Below are 20,219 nucleotides of genomic sequence, written 5' to 3'. Positions count from 1 at the left end.
GCACTTTGATTGGCCCAATAGGCTGCCTGTCACTTGACAGGAAACTTGACAGAAAGCCTATTGGGCCAAAGTGTGAGGATAATGTCCTTTAAAGTGGTTGGACCCGCAGGGGCTCAGGGCAGGACGAGTGGAGCTCTCGTCATTGCCAATTAGCAGGCATAAGCTTGTTGCACTCGCTATGCTACGCTGATAAAGCATGTTAACTCTGATAAGGCATGCTATTTGTCTTAGTGAATCAGGCCCATTAAATCTTCCATCTTGTGTGACTGACCAACTCGATTGATTTTGGCTAAACATTGATTGGGATTCGTTTGCTGTATAAAAATGCAATGAAATGATCGAATTGGCCGGGATAGATATAGATAGATAGATAGATAGATAGATAGATATACACATACATACATACACACACACACACACACACACACACACACACACACACACACACGGGCACCTTTAGTCTGTGGATTAAGTTTCCTCGCTACTAAATATCCCAGTCGGGCAATCTCGATAAAGACAACTTTACTTACGGTAACGTCTTTTCCGGTAGTCAGGAGGACAGCACCCCTGGATGAGACTTGTCTCCCTCCCCACCGTGGACAGGAACTGCAAAAGAAGAATTTGCATAAGCGACAGGCAGCCTGCTATATAAGCTACTTACTTGCTGCTATACTTCAGTTAATATAAAAGATAATACGGACACTAATAATGCTTATACAAACCTCTGATACTCCACCCAATAAGGGCGGGTTGTAGGGGTGCTGTCCTCCTGACTACCGGAAAAGACGTTACCATAAGTAAAGTTGTCTTTCCCGGATCGTCACTCAGACAGCACCCCTGGATGAGACGATATACTAGAGATCAGGCCTAGGGCGGGACCACTGCTTGCAGAACCTTCCTTCCAAAGGATAAATCTGTGCCTGCAGATACATTGAGTCGATAATGTTTCACAAAAGTGTTATGACTCGACCATGTTGCAGCTCTGCATATCTGATCAATAGAGGCCCCTGCCCTCTCTGCCCATGACGTAGAGATACCTCTTGTAGAATGAGCCCTGACAGAAGAAGTTAACGTCTTGCCTTGCACCTGGTATGCTGATACAATTGCTTGTTTGATCCAGCGTGCTAAGGTTGTCTTAGAAGCCCTGTTTCCTCTTGTCTTGCAGGACAAAAATTGCGTCTGATTTTATCAAAGAGTTAGTCCTTTCCAAATAATGTAATAGACATCTTCTTACGTCTAGAGAATGTAGTCTCTTCTCTTTATCATTTGTGGGATTTTCACAAAATGACGGGATATAAATTTCTTGGTTCCTGTGGAATGAAGAAGCCACTTTAGGAAGGAATGCTGCATCCGGGCGTAATGTTACTCTGTCTTCTGAAATAACACAATACGGCTCCTTTATGGATAATGCTTGGAGCTCTCCTATCCTTCTTGCTGTAGTAATGGCTAGAAGAAAAATGTTTTTTAATGTTAGGAATTTGTCAGAGACCTGAGATAAAGGCTCAAATGGAGACTCACATAGACCCTGTAAGACCGTATTAAGATCCCGAGCAGGTACTCTTGATCGTATAGATGGTTTTAGCCTCCTCAGTGCCTGAAAAAAACGGATTATATAATCTTCCTGTGCTAACTTTCTTTCCAAAAAACACTTAGGGCTGACACCTGAACCTTCAGAGTGCTAACACTGAGGTCCTTCTTATAGCCACACTGTAAAAACTCCAAAACCGAGCTGAGTGATCTATTGTTGAAAGATCTGCTTGCACACCAGTCATTAAAGACTCTCCATGCCTTCTGGTAGATAACCCGAGTTACCTTTTTTTCTACTATTGAGTAATGTCTCTGCAAGATCATCCGAGAAACCCTTGGCCTTCAGTATTTCCCACTCAGGTTCCAGGCTGATAGGTGAAGTAGACTCAGATCTGGATGCAACACTGGGCCCTGGGATAACAGGTCCTGTATCAGTGGGAGGATTATTGGTTCTGATATCGCTAGAGGCTGAAGTAATGTGAACCACGGACGTTTGGGCCACATTGGAGCAATCAATATGACTCTTGCCTTGTCCTGAATGACCTTCTTCAATACTCTTGAAAATAATGGAATTGGAGGAAAAGCATACATCATCATACCCTCCCAACTGATTGTGAACGCATCCACTGCCCAAGGTGAATCCTGCTGGTATAGGGCACAAAATTTCCGACATTTTGAGTTCTTCCTCCTGGCGAATAGATCCAGTTCTGGGCATCCCCACTGTGAAATTATCATCTGAAAGACTTTCTGATTGAGCGACCACTCTTTCTGGTCCAGCTTCTCCCTGCTTAGATAATCCGCCACCTGGTTCGATGTCCCCTTTAGGTGACGTGCCTGTAATGACTCGATATTGCTTTCTGACCAAAACATAATCTTTGATGTTTGCTTCCATAGCATCTGACTTCTCGTGCCTCCCTGTCTGTTTAAGAATGCCTCAACTGCCCTGTTGTCGGTCTTTATCGTCACATGCGATCCTTTGATTTGACCCTTGAAGTGTAGTAGTGCCATCCACACTGCTTCTAGTTCTCTGCTGTTTGATGACCTTGAGCTGATCTGTACAGACCACTGTCCCTGAGCTGGAAGAGCATCCAAGTGTGCTCCCCATCCCCATAAACTGGCATCTGTTTTGGTTATCCTTTGCTCCGGGTAATTCCACAAACGACCTGTCGAAAGGTGAACCTGATCCTGCCACCACAGTAGAGACAACTTTATGCTGTGAGGGATAGGGATCCTCCTGTCTAATACTGTGAGGCTCCTGTTCCATGATCTGAGTATCCACAACTATAGTACCCTTGCGTGGAATTGCCCCCACTGTACTGCGGGAAATGAGGCTGTTAGGAGTCCGAGTACTGCCATTGCTTTCCTCAGTAATATCATTCTTGCGTTCTGAAAGGAAAAAACAGTGTTTAGAATAGCAGTAATCTTTCTACCAGGCATGAAGATCTTCTCCTTCCTAGTATCAATGTTAAAACCTAGAAACTCTATGACCTGGGATGGAACAAGGGAACATTTCTCCCAATTAATAAGCCAACCCAACTGCTGGAGATAGTCTAATGTCGATAATGTCTGTAACCTTACCACTTCAGCTGAAGGGCCCCAAATCAAAAAAATCATCTAAATATCCGAGAATATTAATTCTCATCAGTCTAAGCTCAGCTAGAACCTCGGACATCACCTTGGTAAATAGCCATGGGGCAGAGGAAAGTCCAAAAGGAAGAGCAATAAACTGAAAATGTCTTACCTCTTCCTTCATGTGGACTGCAAATCTTAGATACTGTTGAGATGACAGATGGATGGGTAGGTGAAGGTATGCATCCTTGAGATCTATGGAGGCAAGAAAATAGTTTCTCTGCAAGAGACGAATCACAGATTTTATATTGTCCAGCCTGAATTTTCTGTATTTTACATTCAGATTTAACTTTCTCAGGTTTAAGATAAACCGGTAAGTTCCTTGTGGCTTTTTTTTTACCAGAAACACCTGAGAATAGAACCCTTTTCCTCTCTGGCATCTTGGTACATATCTTATTACCCCCTTCTCCCTTAAATCATACCCTTTAATGGAATGGACTGGGATAAACTGAGGCTGGGGTTCCGCCAAAGTTCTGTACATCTCATCCAAAGGTGTCAAAGATTTTTTCTCTGTCTTGATACCCATTTTATCATACATAGCCCCTAATAAGTCCTTCATTAAATCAGTAGAGAAGGCAAATTTTGATCTATCAGTATTAGAGACTTCCCCATCTGATGGTTGATCCAATTCAGAAATTTCTCCCTCAGATAATTCTGAATCCTCCACCTCACTTTCTCTTCTACGCTTAGAACCGGAGGGCCCAGGCTGAGATAAACCCAATACAGGAGATGCTGGAATAGCAACTGCAGGCACTGTGTCCATATCTCCACTAGTTCCTGGGACATCAGAAGGAACCATAGAATTTGAAGCAATGGCAGAGTCCTTAATCTCCCTTATTGCTGAGGACATCTCTGACCTCATCCAGCCCATTAAAATCTTTAAATATGACGGGTGACTCATCTTTAACCACCTTTTCTGTACAGTTCTGACACAGCTTTTTAGAGGAAGATGAAGATAAACGACTGTTACAAATTGCACATTTCTTCTCAGACCTGCTTGAACCATGCTGACTGGTTTGAGCAGCAGCCTTGTCAGATCTTTCAGACTTTTCATCAGATTTGTCATGTTTTTTAGGCTATAAAAAAACACAAACAAGGAACAAATATTACTAGAGGTTTTCATAGTATATAACAAAACAAGCAGGAGTATTTCAGGTACCACATGTACTTGCCAGAGAGGGGTCTTGGCCAGACTTAGCAGACTGCAAAGGAGCTGAACCTGAAGCGTCCTCCATGATTGCCAGCAACATCTGAATCATGGACTCCCCTCTAGCTTAAATACTCATAAGCAGACCCAGCTGAAAACACTCAATGCTGCCCCTGTCGCATAAATTATGTTAATCAGCCTCACATACCTTTATTAATCAGCCTCCAGGCTGACTACCTATCACTGCCGCGGCCCCTGCCGCTTAGTTAGTCAGGCATCTTAATTGGAATCAGCTGTTTGGCTGATTCGCCTCTCACTGCCGCGGCCCCTGCCGCTCTGCAGACCTCAGATCACGCGGGACGCCAGCGCGTGACTACTTCCGGGTGAACCGGAAGTGACCTTCATGCGCACGCCTGCGCGCATCACACTGCTGCCTTCACTGGAGAAGACTCCCATACGCTGCAGAACTCCACGCCATTCCCTGCACAGCTCTTTCGGGAGTCCTGCTACACGCTGCCCCTGCCGACTGACATGGATGGCACCCTGGAGACCTCTCCCTCCGCTCCGTCCGGGACAGGAAACTATACTGAAGTAAAGCAGCAAGTGTAGCTTATATAGCAGGCTGCCTGTCGCTTATGCAAATTCTTCTTTTGCAGTTCCTGTCCACGGTGGGGAGGGAGACAAGTCTCATCCAGGGGTGCTGTCCGAGTGACGATCCGGGAAATCAATGTGGCAAATGTGCCAGCACTGTATGTAAAAATGATTGTTTAAAGTAGCGTACCTCTAATTTGGTCTGTGTGTCCTTCTCATGTAAAGCATGCAGGAGACCATCCCGTGTGAAAACATAAAGAGAGCCCCATTCCGCTAAAACATCAACCACATCAGTCAATGTGCAGCTGTAAGCAATAAGCTTGTTTCCCAAGTCATATATGGTCAGGGTCTGTCTGTCTCCTGCTGGGCCATCTCCTGGACGTCCAGCAAAGTCTGACCTACAAGTAAAGCAACACGCAAGAAGTTTAAAAAAAAAAAATTAAAGTAGGCAGGAATTGCACTAATTAAGAGTAAAGGAAAATAATAATAGGTGGTAGACCTGTCTTGTGACACGATGATCAGGTAGCCTCGATACCAGTGCACAATCAGCTTCTGTCCTTCAAAAGCAAAACATGGTCCTCTCTCGTCTGGCTGATACAGATATATACATTCATTTCCAGCCACTACAAATTGCATGTCCTGCGATGGGTCAGTCAAGGACGAGCAACGCAAACCACAACCATGAGAATCTAGTTCTGTACATGGATAATCCTTATGTGACAACTCATATGCCTGAAATACAAAAGATTTACATCAGAACCCTTTACAAAACACAAAAAACTAAACACAGTAGTAGTAGCAGCAGCAGCAGCAGTAGTAGTAGTGTATTGTACTGTGTTAGCCATCAGTAAAAGCTGGAAGTTTTAAATCAGGAGGATACCATTTATTGGCTAACTTAAAAGAAAGCATTAAATAAAATAAAAAATAAGTTCTGTTAACCATTTCCCATCCTACATACAGTATATTCACGTCATTGTAAGTGGCTCTTGAAAGCCACATGACGTGAATATAAGTCAGTCCCCTTTAATGAGCACAGTACGCGTGCTAGCACGCGTCTGGGCTCATTAACCCCCCTCCCTCTAACTACACTGATTAAGGATGCCCTCCCAGGGGTTCGATCCTCCAACCCCCTGCCCGATCCCCTGTTATTTAGTATTCCCCCTCCTCCCCCCATGCTGCGATCCTTCCCCCATGCTGCGAGGATTAGCATGTAAACATACCTCACCTCGTTCCAGCGCGACCAGTCTCCCCTCCGTGCATCTCCGCTGCCTGTATCTTAATGCCGAACGGATCGGGTCCCGGCTTGATGACGTCATCAAGCCTGGACCCGATCCGTTCGGCATAATGACACAGTACTGGTAAGAAGAAGGCGGATTCCGGAACTCCGGTTGCATAATTATTTTATTTAAGCACGGTCAGATTCACAGCAGATTACAAACGTGCCAGTGTCGACAGCTGTTTCGCGTGACCCCACGCCTCCTCAGGACACCAAGGCATAATGACACAGGCAGCGGTGATGAACGGAGGGTAGGCTGATCGCGCTGGAACGAGGCAAGGTGAGCTGTTTACATGCCAATCCTCCATGCTGCTTGCTCGATCGCAGCATGGAGGTGAGGGGAGGGGGGCATAAAGGCTGGGGGCAATCTAAGGGGGAGAGGGGGTGGATCATTACGCACCTGGCCATCTATGGGGAGGGGGGCAAAGGGGCACACTCGGCTATCTATTGGGGCAAAGGGGCTCACCTGGCTATATATGGGGGGGGGGGGCAATGACAAAGGGACACATTGATTATCTATGGGGAGGGGGGAGAATACATTGGCACACCTGGCGATCTATGGGGGGGGGGGGGTCAAGGGGGCACATATATCTTTTATACTGGGGGAGGGGCTGATAAAGGGCACATCTGTCTATAGTGAGGGGATAAAGGGGGACACCTGGCTATCCATGGGGGGGGGGGGGGGGAAATAGAGGGTACATTTGATTACCTATTGGAGGAGAAGAACAAAGGGGCAAACCTGGCTATCAATGGGGGTAGGGGGACAAAGGGGCGAATCTGGCTAATAAAAGGTCACATCTGGGATTTTTATGGTGGAGGGGCTAATAAGGGGCACATCGGGCAATCTATAATGGGGGGGGGAAGATAAAGGGGCACACCTGGCTATCTATGGGGGGGTGGAGGGGAATAAAGATGCACACCTGGTTATCTATGGGGGGTGGAGGGTAATAAAGGGGCACATCCTGCTAACTACGGGGGTGGGGGCTAATAAATGGACTTAGCAGTTTAGATATGTATGCCGTGAGGGTATATTACTGTTATTTTGGCGTATACGGCTTGTAATCGCTAGTAAAGTGCAAAGCAAAAAAAATGGAAAAAATACACCTTTATTGACAAATATTATATTGTTGCCATACATTGTACTAGGAAGATAATTTAAATGTTGAAATAAACAGGACATATGGACTAATAAAATTTGTGGGCTTGATCTACAGTAATACCGTATATACTCGCAAGCAAGCCGAATTTTTGACCCCCCAAAAGTGGGCCAAAAGTTGGGGGGTCGGCTTGCTTGCGAGTCATGTGTGGGTGGGTGGGTGGATAGGTGCTGTCCCTCCCCGCTCCCCCCGCGGCCACCGCTGCTATTACCTTAGGCGGCGCCGCTGCCTCTATCCCCGTCCTCCTCCGGTAACTCATTCACAGCAGCGCGCCGCTCGCTGCTGTGATGACGGAGGAAACCATAGAGAGCGGTTCCCATAGTAACGGCATCGCGCTACAGGAAGCCGCTCTCTATGGTTTCCTCGTCATCACAGCAGCGAGAGGCGCGCTGCTGTGAATGAGTTACTACCGGAGGAGGACGGGGATAGCATCAGCGGCGCCGCCTAAGGTAATAGCATCAGCGGCGGCCGCAGGGGGAGCGGGGAGGGACAGCACCTACCCACCCACCCATACCGGGGCACTATGCTAGCTATATGGGGCACTATGCTAGCTATATGGGGCACTATACTAGCTATAATGGGGCACTATACTAGCTATAATGGGGCACTATACTAGCTATAATGGGGCACTATACTAGCTATAATGGGGCACTATACTAGCTATACTGGGGGCACTATACTAGCTATACTGGGGGCACTATACTAGCTATACTGGGGGCACTATACTAGCTATACTGGGGCACTATACTAGCTATACTGGGGGCACTATACTAGCTATAATGGGGCACTATACTAGCTATACTGGGGGCACTATACTAGCTATACTGGGGGCACTATACTAGCTATACTGGGGGCACTATACTAGCTATAATGGGGCACTATACTAGCTATACTGGGGGCACTATACTAGCTATACTGGGGGCACTATACTAGCTATAATGGGGCACTATACTAGCTATACTGGGGGCACTATACTAGCTATACTGGGGGCACTATACTAGCTATAATGGGGCACTATACTAGCTATACTGGGGGCACTATACTAGCTATACTGGGGGCACTATACTAGCTATACTGGGGGCACTATACTAGCTATAATGGGGCACTATACTAGCTATACTGGGGGCACTATACTAGCTATACTGGGGGCACTATACTAGCTATAATGGGGCACTATACTAGCTATAATGGGGCACTATACTGAGCACTATACTAGCTAAACTGGGGCACTTCACTAGCTATACTGAGCACTATACTAGCTATACTGAGCACTATACTGGGGCATTTTACTAGCTATACTGAGCACTACCTACCTATACTGAGCACTATACTAGCTAAACTGGGGCACTTCACTAGCTATAATGAGCACTATACTAGCTATAATGAGCACTATACTAGCTATACTGAGCACTATACTAGCTATACTGGGGCATTTTACTTGCTATACTGAGCACTGCCTACCTATACTGGGCACTATACTAGCTATACTGGGACATACTGGGGGGATCACGCGGCCAGCGTTTCCTACCCCCGGCTTACATGAGGGTCAATCATTTTTACCTGTTTTTTGGGGTAAAAGTGGGGGGGTCGGCTTACATGCGGGTCGGCTTGCTTGCGAGTATATACTTTTTATTTTTAAACGGTAATGCCTGAAAACTGAGAAATAATGACTTTTTTTCATTTGTTTTCTCCTTATACCCTTTAAAATGCATTCAAAGTAAAATAATACTTAGCAAAAAGTACCACCTAGAGAAAGCCTAATTGGTGGCAAAAAAAACAAGGTATAGATCATTTATTTGTGATAAGTACTGCTAAAGTTATGGGCTAATGAATGGGAGACCTGTGAAATGTAGAAAATTGCTTGGGTTTTTTAGGGGGAAAACCCCAGGGTAGGGAACTGGTTAATAAGCCTTCTTCAGACTCTATTCCTGTATGCGGACACACACAGCTTGTATGCATAGTAGAGTATTGTAGTGTGTATATATGCTGTGTGTTCTACTATCAAACATTTTACAGAGATCACCTGCCACTACTAAAGATTTTGCCACCGGTGATACATTTTAGAATGTGGCATTGAAAGATTTTACAATGGTCAAACACTGACATAATAATAATAATAATAATAATAATAATAATAATAATAATAATAATAATAATAATAATAATAATAATAATAATAATAATAATAATAATAATAATAATAATAATAATAATAATAATAATAATAATAATAATAATAATAATAATAATAATAATAATAATAATAATAATAATAATAATAATAATAATAATAATAATAATATATATATATATATATATATATATATATATATATATATATATATATATATATATATATATATATATATATATATATATATATATATATATATATATATATATATATACATACATACACAATTGTATTTATTATGTTATTTTCACTATAGTTCCCCTTTGAGCAATCTTCACTGCAATGTAGTGCAAGTATCCTTGCGGCGTATGTACAATGGCACTGCCGGTAGGCCAAATAATGGCTCTCCCTGCTACCGCTCAAATGCCGCAGTGTTAAATACTATTTTCATCCCAATACATCTCAACTTGGAGGGAGATGTAACTCAGGGTGTGGCGGTTGCCAGATGCCCATATTACACTTGTGTGGGGCGCGTAGCATAGCACTAGTGCTATGGCGGTGCCCAGAGCCAAAATGACCTTCTTCGCCCTTGTGGAGTGTCGGGATTCTGGAATATTATATCCCCTCTTCCTTCCCCCAAAAGAGCAAATAACCTACATGTGATCAGGCAATTAACTGTACTTTCATACTGCAAACATTGTGTAGCTCATCTATTAAATACTGGCCTAGAGAACTGAGGATCAGTTTGTAACTGTACAACACCATTGCCCCTTCTTCCCTCTCCATTTAACAGTATATGCCTGCAGCTCAGCTATTGCTGTGCAGCATTAATTTTCTGAAATGTCACCCTGAAACTTTAATTTAGCGTGCCTTTACATGGGAAAAAAGACTGGTAAAACACCCATGGAACAGTTATGTGTAGTGGGGATTTTTTTGATTTTTTTTTTAAATAGCGGTCCTTGAATGTCACACAATTCCAGTTGCTTACCTTTACATTCTCTGTTGAAACTACAAACAGATGGGTTGTCTTGCCAGTTTGCCTGAAAGCCATGCCAGTAATTGGATAACTTCCTTCCTGCAGAATCTGGGTTTTACTGTGCCTGTCACGGGTAATGTCACCTTTTGTTAAAACAATACTTCCATCTGCAAAACCTAAGCCAAGAAAGAAACTATTACCAAAGAAGAGAACAAAAAAATCTGAACCTTAACTCCAAAACAGAGTAGCTGGTCTGGGGCACCCAGGGGAATGGAGCCAGTGCTACTCACTATTTTTTGTCAACAAATGAATAGTGATTTATACAAGTTTCCAAACTGTTAAAAAAAAATAATCTTTGACTCATGCTGGAAATACACCATGAGACTTTTTGGCAGATAGATGGTTCGATAGATGATTTCCAAAAGGTCCGATCATTTTTCTGATACATTTCTCATAGAAGTGAATGGAAATCGATTAGAAAACCGATCGGACAGTAAATCTGCTGAAATATCTGATCATGTATTCCCAGCATTAAACACAAACAAAGTAAACATTATTGCTGCCTGTACACTGTTGTATGTACAAAATGTGCTATATGTGATAAATGGCCCTTGGCTCACAGTCAGTAACTGCACTCCTCCCTGATAGGGGAAAGCAGGAGTGGAGGTGATCCCTGAAGAAAGCCAGCATTATTTAAAGAATGTAAAAGGAACCCAAGGTGAGAGGGATATGGAAGCTGCCTTATAAAATAATACCAGCTGCCTGGCAGGCCTACGGATCTTCTGGTCAGCAGTATCTGAATTACACACCTGAAACAAGCATGCAGCTAATACAGTCATATTTTTGTCAGAAACATTAGATCTGGATGCTTTTACAGGGTCTAAGGCTTAATGTACTAGAGAAAGTGGATCAACAGGACAACCACGCAATGTGCATTGTTTAAAAGGAAATAAATATGGCAGCCTCTATATCCTTCTCACTTCAGCTGTCCTTAAAAGTGTAAGAAGCTTTACAGATGAGTTAAAAGGACAACTGTAGTGAGAAGAATATGGAGGCTGCCATATTTTTTTCCTTTCAAAAAAAAAAACGTAGTTGCCTAGAAGCCCTGCTGGTCTATTTGGCTGCAGTAGTATCTGAATAACACCAGAAACAAGCATGCAGCTAGTCTTGTCAGATCTGACAATATTGTCAGAAACACCCGATCTGCTGCATGCTTGTTCTGAGTCTATGGCTAAAAGTATTAGAGGCAGAGGATCAGCATGATAGCCAGGGAACTGGTATTGCTTATAAGGAAATAAATATGGCAGCCTCCATATCCCTCTCGCTTCAGTTGTCCTTTAATTGGCTCTAGAATAAGAAACATACACTACACAATATATACATAGACATATGACTATGGTAGGGATTAGATTGTAAGCCCCTCTGAGGGACAGTTAAGTGACAAAACAATGTACTCTGTACAGCACTGCAGAAGACTTATGCTAGGTACACACAATGAGATTTTCTGTCAGATCGATTATTTCCATCAGGTCCGATCCGTTTTCCGATTATTCCATAGAAGTGAACCGAAAATCTATTGAAAAAAAATTGCTCGGAAATCAGATCAGACTTGTCAGAAATAATCGACCTGACAGTAAATCTAACAGAAAATCTAATTGTGTGTACCTAGCATAACAGCTGAACCACATAAACAACAATCGTGTGCTTAGTCCAACTATTCATATAACTCAAACAGGGATATCAAGCATTTCTCTTCACTAATGTTACCGCTCGAATCCGGGTTTCCCAATTGAGAAAACGGAGATAATGCTGTTCTCATGGCTTCAGGACAGTTACTTGTAGACAGAATCACGAAGCTGCATTTCCCGTCCAAGCCAGAAGGAGAGTGTATCGTAGTCACGTGAAGCGAGAGATGGAACGCAGCTTCGTGACTCTCTCCACAAATAATGGTCCTGAGTGCTGCGGACTGCATTATCCACGTTTCCGAATTATGAAACCCAGATGCGAACAGCAACACTAGTCTTCACATCATTATGTGATCATTAGTAAGACATTGTAACCATTAATAGATCTGTATCAGTAACATTTGAACATAATAATCTACATATTGTTGTAATTAAGCATAAAATAATATTTATGCTCAAGACATCCATGTACTACCAAATCATCTCCAGAAATTCACCATGTAAAACCTCAAAAGTGATGAATAAAAAAATTGTAGAGAGAAGGGATGGTATGAGGAAAAGGATTGGTTGAGCCTTTGCTCACATTTATGGTGCCCATCAAAAGCAATGCAGTTTAGCTGGTATCTTCTGGTTGAGAAGCTTGGACCAGTATCACGATCAGAACCCTAAGGCCAGTTTCAAACTACTAACCAGTATTTTCAGTGTGGTTGATCAGATGATCACATCGTACCGCAAAATAAAAAAAAGCATGCCCAAATACCTGCACCAATGCGGGTAATGGGATTCATGTATGCTAATGAGAGCCTAAAAGAGGCTCTCTAGTGCGCACTTCCCATGGCGGTAATACATATTGCAAGGAAGTGTACCAAAAAAAGCGCTGCCGTGTATGCGTGTAATGCGAACTCTGAGCAGTTTAAAAAAGCAGAGTTGCCAGACTTACATGACTTCCGGTGGCCACACGTCACCGCGCATTTTGGCCCCCAACATGCTGTTGCCCGCGACTCAAATTGGAGACTACTGGCGCATTGCAATGTGCCAGGTATGAAATGCCCCATACACTCATTTGTTTAGCGTTACACTGTTGGCAAACCAGGGTAACGCAAGGCGCCAGTGTGAAAGGGGCCTAGGCTTGTCCAGCAAAAGGTTGGTCTTTCACAATTCAGCAAGTGGCATCAGTCTGCTCCAAATGATAAGGACCAGCTCTAGCAACGGGGTTACCAGGACCCAACCCTAGCAGTATGCCCACAGCCAGTGAATGAAATCAATGCAAAAACACAATTACGTACCAATAGCCATGAAGTTGAGATTTTCATGAACTGTGATGCAGGAGACAACAGTGGGTTTGTTACCAGGAATAGCTGGAAAGATTCTGGTGCAAAGTGGGTTACCGCCATCACGTTTTTCCAGATTCCACACTTTAACCTGGGAAAAGATGAAAAATCTCACAATTTGTAAGCTTACACTTGCTACTTGCTATCCCAGTGCTAGCAGGGCCCCCACTAGGCATTATAAGGGAAGTTTCCCAGCAGTAAATGAGAGCAGTGGTGCTAGTGGGTTAAAGGCAACCTTAACCACTTGATGACCCAGCCTTTACCCCCCCCCTTAAGGACCAGCACTGTATTTGCTGATCTGTGCTGGGTGGGCTCTACAGTCCCCAGCAGAGATCAAACACCAGGCAGAGCGACCAGATCGCCCCCCTTTTTCCCCCACTAGGGGGATGATGTGCTTGGTGGGGTCTGATCGCTCCTGCCTGCGTGTGGCTGGCGGGGGGGGGCACCTCAAAGCCCCCTCCACTGCAAGATTCCCCCTTCTCCCTCTCCTCCCTCCCTTCCCCGGAGATCCGAGGCTGCACAGGAACGGATCTGTCCTGTGCAGCCTCTAACAGGCTCCTGCCTGTCATGTGACAGCGATGCCCGGCCGCTGATTGGCCGGGGATCGCTGATCCAGTACAACGCTACTACTGTTAGCAGCGTTGTACAAATGTAAACAAAGCGGATTATTTCCGCTTGTGTTCACATTTAGCCTGCGAGCCGCGATCGGCGGCTCGCAGGCTATTCACAGAGCCTCCCGTCGTGAATTGACAGGAAGCAGCCGCTTGCGCGAACGGCTGCTTCCTGATTAATTAGCCTGCAGCCGGCGACGCAGAACTGCGTCGCTGGTCCTGCAGCTGCCACTTTGCCGACGCGCTGTATGAGTGCGCGGTCGGCAAGTGGTTATTAAAGGAGTTGTCAGGCAAACTATCCCAAATGGCCCCTTGCAGCCGACTGTCCCATGCCGACTGCTTCGCTCCCAGCCACTGTCCCGGTCTTTGGCTGCAGTAGTAGGTAAATCGCACACCTGAAAAAAAGCATGCAGCTAATAAAATCTGACTTCAGTCAGAGCACCTGATCTGCATGCTTGTTGAGGGGCTGTGGCAAAATGTATTAGAGACACAGGATCAGCAGGAGAGTCAGGCAACTGGTATTATTTTAAAAGGAAAAAATCCATATCCTTCTCAGTTTAGGTTCCCTTTAAGAGATGTCCATTAAAGCAGGGCTGTGGAGTCAGTAGAAAAATTCTCCGACTCCAACTCCGGGTAACCAAAATTGCCCCGACTCGACTCCTCGGCTCCAACTCCGACTCCACAGCCCTGCATTAAAGTGAATGTACATAATAGAGGACTGTCGCCATGGCTGCAAGGAAGCATAATTCTGCAAGTCTCAAACGAGCTGAATACAGACTGAAAGGAAAAGCTAACTTTGATAACATTGCAAAGCAGTTTGCATAGCTACAATACTCTTCTAATAACATTGGAGAACTGAAAAGAGGTGTTATATAGTTTATTTGTATTGGGGAGCGTTGCAGATACAATATTATGAATGTGATATAGTGAAATTAATTTAATAAACAAAAAAAATAAAACTGATCTGCAAAGCCATGGAAAATAATAGACTGAAGCTTGTATCGCCTACCAGAGGGTTGATGCCTTCCTCATCCTCTCCTACAGAGACTAGGATACTGTGCTGCTTTAGCTGATGCAGATGGGTAACTCGGAGTTTATATGCTTGGAATGAGGACAGCTGGAGGGATCGGGAGAGGAACCAAATCTGACCACTCATATCTGATTTTCAGTTAAAGACATGGTCAATGCAAACACAGACACACGATTTAAAAACACTCCATTGTAGGTAGGATAGCGCTAAACGTCATACAACAAAATAATACCCAAGAAATTTTTTTAAATTTAAAGTACAAAACTTAACATAACGAGTGGAGTTTTGCAGTGGGCCTCCAACCTCGCACCGCAATACCAAAAAAGCAATTCATTAGCCCTTTGGCAGAGTGCGCCCAGTGATTTACTCCCTGCTGCACAGGAAGTGCGTCACTGGGATTCCCGGCTTCCCCGTCATCTATGCATCGTTCCATGCATGCACGCCACTAAGAAATTTAAAATTTCTGCGTCGCGCATTGACTTGCAGGCATTACCCTGCCGCAGAAATCGCACAGTGCCATGCTGTCGACTTTGCCCAGGTCAGCGGCAAATCAGATACTTCCAGGACAATGCGGATAGAGTACTAGGCCCCATACACTCTCTTTGCTGTTGCGTTACCATGTGTGCAGAAAAAGTGCCCTAGTGTAAAAGGGCCCTTAAACTCCAAATGGTTTTCTTGCAGTGTATGTTTTCACTGATCTCTTAACTTTCTTTTCTAAGAAAAATAGGAAGTGATCTCTTAACTTTCTTTTTTAAGGACAATTGACACTTCAGGAAAACATTTTTTCTGCTGGATATCTTCTATGGCACTCTTAACATTTACATATTCTCATACACATAGCTTGTGCATCATCTATACCAGGGGTAGGGAACCTATGGCTCGGGAGCCAGATGTGGCTCTTTTGATGGCTGCATCTGGCTCACAGACAAATCAGTAGGGGTTGATTCACTAAGCTACACCTGCTCAAGCAGCGCAGCTTAGTTTGACAGCGCAAGTAAAATTTTCAAAGTAGGCACGCTACTGCTGTAGCATGCACTACCAACTTACTCGGGCTACCCCAAAATGAACGGCTGCTCCAATTTTTCACTCTGGACCCTGTCAGGTCCAGTGACTTTGTAGAACGAAATGCCCTATTGGGCCAAAGTGTGGGGATCTCGTCCTACAAAACGAATCAACCCCCAAGTCAGCTAGCTAATTGTACAAGCTGTTAGTCGGTATTTTTCCTGTCTGGTTCTCTGCGAAATTGCTGAAACCCAAGAGAAGCTGAAGACGTATCTGACACTTCCGCTGCCTGGCGGATCAACTGTATAAACATCACCATGGCAACAGGGACATCAGCCCTTTGCTGCACATGCACACTGACCCAGTTTGAAACATATTGTATGGCTCTCACGGAATTACATTTTAAAATGTGGAGTTTATGGCTCTCTCAGCCAAAAAGGTTCCTGACCCATGATCTATACAAACTTCTTTAAAGCCTAACTAAACCCAAAATTACAACCCTGATGGAAATCATGATGAGTAAACAAGAAAACCTGTGGACAGAACACTTTGTTTCATGGGCTAAGTCTTCTTCCTGTCCTCTCTGGATTCAGCTGGTAGGCAAGTCAATCAAGTGAGGCCATGAAACAAAAGCTGTTGGAGTACCTTTCCCAGCATCTTGAATTACAGTAGAAACCAAATGAGATGGGACTATGCAATTCACAGGAGGAAGGTGAGTAATTGTAAGACCACAATGGGCTCTATTCACAATCATACATGCGGTAAGAGATTGATTACCATTTTACCAAAAGTGATAATTTCTGCATTTTTTCCACATTCATTAAAAATTTTCCGCATGCGGGAACAATGCGTAAAATAAATTGGGTCCGAAATAATGTGCCCCTTTTTGTTTGTTAATTTCGATTTTTCTGTGGGAATTACCGACTTTTGCAGATTTTTACCGCACTTTATACACATGCGGGTAAACAATGCGTAAAATGTTGTCTTATTTCAGTCCGGAATTTACCTCAAGTGCATTTCCGCATGCGGAAAAGGATTATGAATAGAGCCCAATCTCATTTTCGAGCATCGCAGATGTTTGGGCGTGGCGCCCAAACATCTGCGACACTCGAAAATGAGATTGGGCTCTATTCATAATCCTTTTCCGCATGCGGAATTGCACTTGTGAGGTAAATTCCTTCTGGATGCCTACCTCAAGTGCGGAAATGCACTTGAGGTAGGCATACCTATAAATAATGGCTATGGGCGTAAATCTGGTTGCCCAATATATATATATATAACGGGCACCAGGGCCGCCCACAATGCAAATATGGCCGCTACTGACATTTTCACCCATAGCTGCTATTTATTTAGTCACCTACACTCACCTAAAGGATTATTAGGAACACCTGTTCAATTTCTAATTAATGCAATTATCTAACCAACCAATCACATGACAGTTGCTTCAATGCATTTAGGGGTGTGGTCCTGGTCAAGACAATCTCCTGAACTCCAAACTGAATGTCAGAATGGGAAAGAAAGGAGATTTAAGCAATTTTGAACGTGGCATGATTGTTGGTGCCAGATGGGCCGGTCTGAGTATTTCACAATCTGCTCAGTTACTGAGATTTTCATGCACAACCATTTCTAGGGTTTACAAAGAATGGTGTGAAAAGGGAAAAACATCCAGTATGCGGCAGTCCTGTGGGCGAAAATGCCTGGTTGATGCTAGAGGTCAGAGGAGAATGGGCTGACTGATTCAAGCTGACAGAAGAGCAAAGTTGACTGAAATAACCACTCGTTACAACCGAGGTATGCAGCAAAGCATTTGTGAAACCACGACACGCACAACCTTGAGGCGGATGGGCTTCAACAGCAGAAGACCACACTGGATACCACTCATCTCCACTACAAATAGGAAAAAGAGGCTACAATTTGCACGAGCTCACCAAAATTGGACAGTTGAAGACTGGAAAAATGTTGCCTGGTGGTCTGATGAGTCTCGATAGAGTCAGAATTTGGCGTAAACAGAAAGAGAACATGGATCCATCATGCCTTGTTACCAATGTGCAGGCTGGTGGTGGTGGTGTAATGGTGTGGGGGATGTTTTCTTGGCACACTTTAGGCCCCATAGTGCCAATTGGGCATCGTTTAAATGCCACGGGCTACCTGAGCATTGCTTCTGACCATGTCCATCCCCTTATGACCATCATGTACCCATCCTCTGATGGCTACTTCCAGCAGGATAATGCACCATGTCACAATGCTCAAATCATTTCAAATTAGTGTCTTGAACATAAGGAGTTCACTGTACTAAAATGGTCCCCACAGTCACCAGATCTCAACCCAATATAGCATCTTTGGGAAGTGATGGAACAGTAGCTTCAGCGCTGGATGTGCATCCCACAAATCTCCATTAACTGCAAGATTCTATCCTATCAATATGGGCCAAAACTTCTGCACCTTGTTGAATCAATGCCACTTAGCATTAAGGCAGTTCTGAAGGCGAAAGGGGGTCAAACACCGGATTAGTATGGTGTTCCTAATAATTCTTTAGGTGAGTGTATGGCAGTGCCCAAACTTCCTCGGCTTGCGGGACTCCAAGTTTCTCGTTTCCAATTAGCGACAGGGAGTGCATCTGACCAGCCCAAATTCAATTTTGAAAAACAATCTCAATCAAATTTGTAAGCAAGCCAAATTTATTTTCTCACAGACCACCTTTAACAGTAAGCATATTCCTCTAAACACCTTTATGTCAATGGATACATCAGCGATAATCCTTGTCACTTGTTGACTCTTCCAGGGTTCCTACCGACTAGGTTAATGAGATGAAAATAATCCTAAACTCAAGCAAATGAGAAAATGAACCAATGAAATGCTGCAACTGTAGCTGCATACTTTTGTGGATAATTTGCATAAAATTTTGCATCAACTCAGAATTATCTCCATCCCATTGACACTCCTTATTACTGGCAAAACCATGCCATTTACCTGAACAGGAGACAAACAAGATGGTAGCTTGGAAACACCGCCTCTCACATTTTGACTCTGAAGCAGGTGGAAATGTAGCCCCAGGTCTCTTTCCTGAAAGCAGTCTTCAGGATACAGCAAAGATAGAAATAAAAAGTATTTAGAGCTTTCACTTCTATTTAACTGGTGGAGAGATATGTCCTTCCATTTCAACCCCCCTATACATAACTGCATGCAATTTGTGACAAACTCAGATAATAAACACCTCATTGATCATATGTACTATAATGTAATATCCAACTGTGCTTGTTCATCATTTTGATAATTGATAAATATGCCTAAAACCAAAGACTATGACGGCTGTAATTTTTTCTCTGTCCTGTGCTACATGTTCTGAAGTAGCCAACTACACGTCTTACAGTATTCCATAACTGTATATGAATGCATTAGAAAGGCCAAGTGTTCTTTAATCTGCTTCTTCAAAACACATTCCAAACTATTTCACAAACATAGCTGGTATTACCGTTTAATGACCTGTCAAATCATTCGGCCCTAAAATCATTCTGTCATTCATAAGAGAAGTCAGATACTTTAAAATCCCAGACAATCTGCCACCTGATTACAGAACTCAAGCTGTCAAAGCACGTATCAAAGAGTGTCACACAAAACGCTCAACAACCCCATTCATACAGCAGAGTTTCCGAAAGGATATCTCCAAACACCAAGCTGCCCCGCCCGGAATCGCATACTATCAGCCCGGGCGGCAGGGAGAGAGACTTTCCGCCCTCTCCGGGAAACCGCACCAATTCCTTGTCAAAAAACACAAAGCGCCGCCACTGGAGATAGGCAGCCATCCTTCCTCTTCTCAGGCAGCGAGATCATGTGACTCCCCGCTACACCACGTGACACTGGATGCCTCTAACAATAATGCAGCGGGCCAAGGTCTCTCTGTCAATAGGGAAATACTGTATACACTTTCCACCATCGTTACTATGGGCACAATAGCATGTTTGGTATTGGTAATGATACTCGATGCAGCTGGCTACCTGTTAGTTACTACCTACCACTTGGTACACAATTCTACATATTTGACAGAAGTGGTCTGAAATGATCCTGCTAGTTTAGCCTGAATCTAGAAAGCTGGTTAGGAGGAGCACACTTAGCAGAAAACGCA

At 43.9% G+C, this 20,219-nt stretch overlaps 1 protein-coding gene across 2 annotated transcripts in view; it reads right to left on the bottom strand.

The window, feature by feature from the left end:
* VPS11 (VPS11 core subunit of CORVET and HOPS complexes) overlaps positions 1 to 19,940 on the bottom strand; it is a 75,007-nt gene extending 55,067 nt beyond the window's left edge. For both annotated transcript variants that reach the window (XM_068240852.1, XM_068240850.1), the window contains exons 1-6: positions 19,760 to 19,940; positions 15,074 to 15,224; positions 13,409 to 13,544; positions 10,450 to 10,613; positions 5,394 to 5,626; positions 5,085 to 5,292 (exon numbers count right to left, since the gene is read on the bottom strand). In XM_068240852.1, the coding sequence (XP_068096953.1) occupies positions 5,085 to 5,292; positions 5,394 to 5,626; positions 10,450 to 10,613; positions 13,409 to 13,544; positions 15,074 to 15,224; positions 19,760 to 19,899 (1,032 nt within the window). In that variant the 5' untranslated portion in view covers positions 19,900 to 19,940. The remainder of the gene's footprint in view (positions 1 to 5,084; positions 5,293 to 5,393; positions 5,627 to 10,449; positions 10,614 to 13,408; positions 13,545 to 15,073; positions 15,225 to 19,759) is intronic.
* Between the last annotated feature and the right edge of the window lie 279 nt (positions 19,941 to 20,219).

The sequence above is a fragment of the Hyperolius riggenbachi genome, chromosome 6, assembly GCF_040937935.1.
Source record: "Hyperolius riggenbachi isolate aHypRig1 chromosome 6, aHypRig1.pri, whole genome shotgun sequence".
NCBI lineage: Eukaryota > Metazoa > Chordata > Amphibia > Anura > Hyperoliidae > Hyperolius > Hyperolius riggenbachi.
The sequence above is the reverse complement of the archived record's forward strand: the minus strand, read 5'-3'. Positions and strand labels throughout refer to the sequence as shown.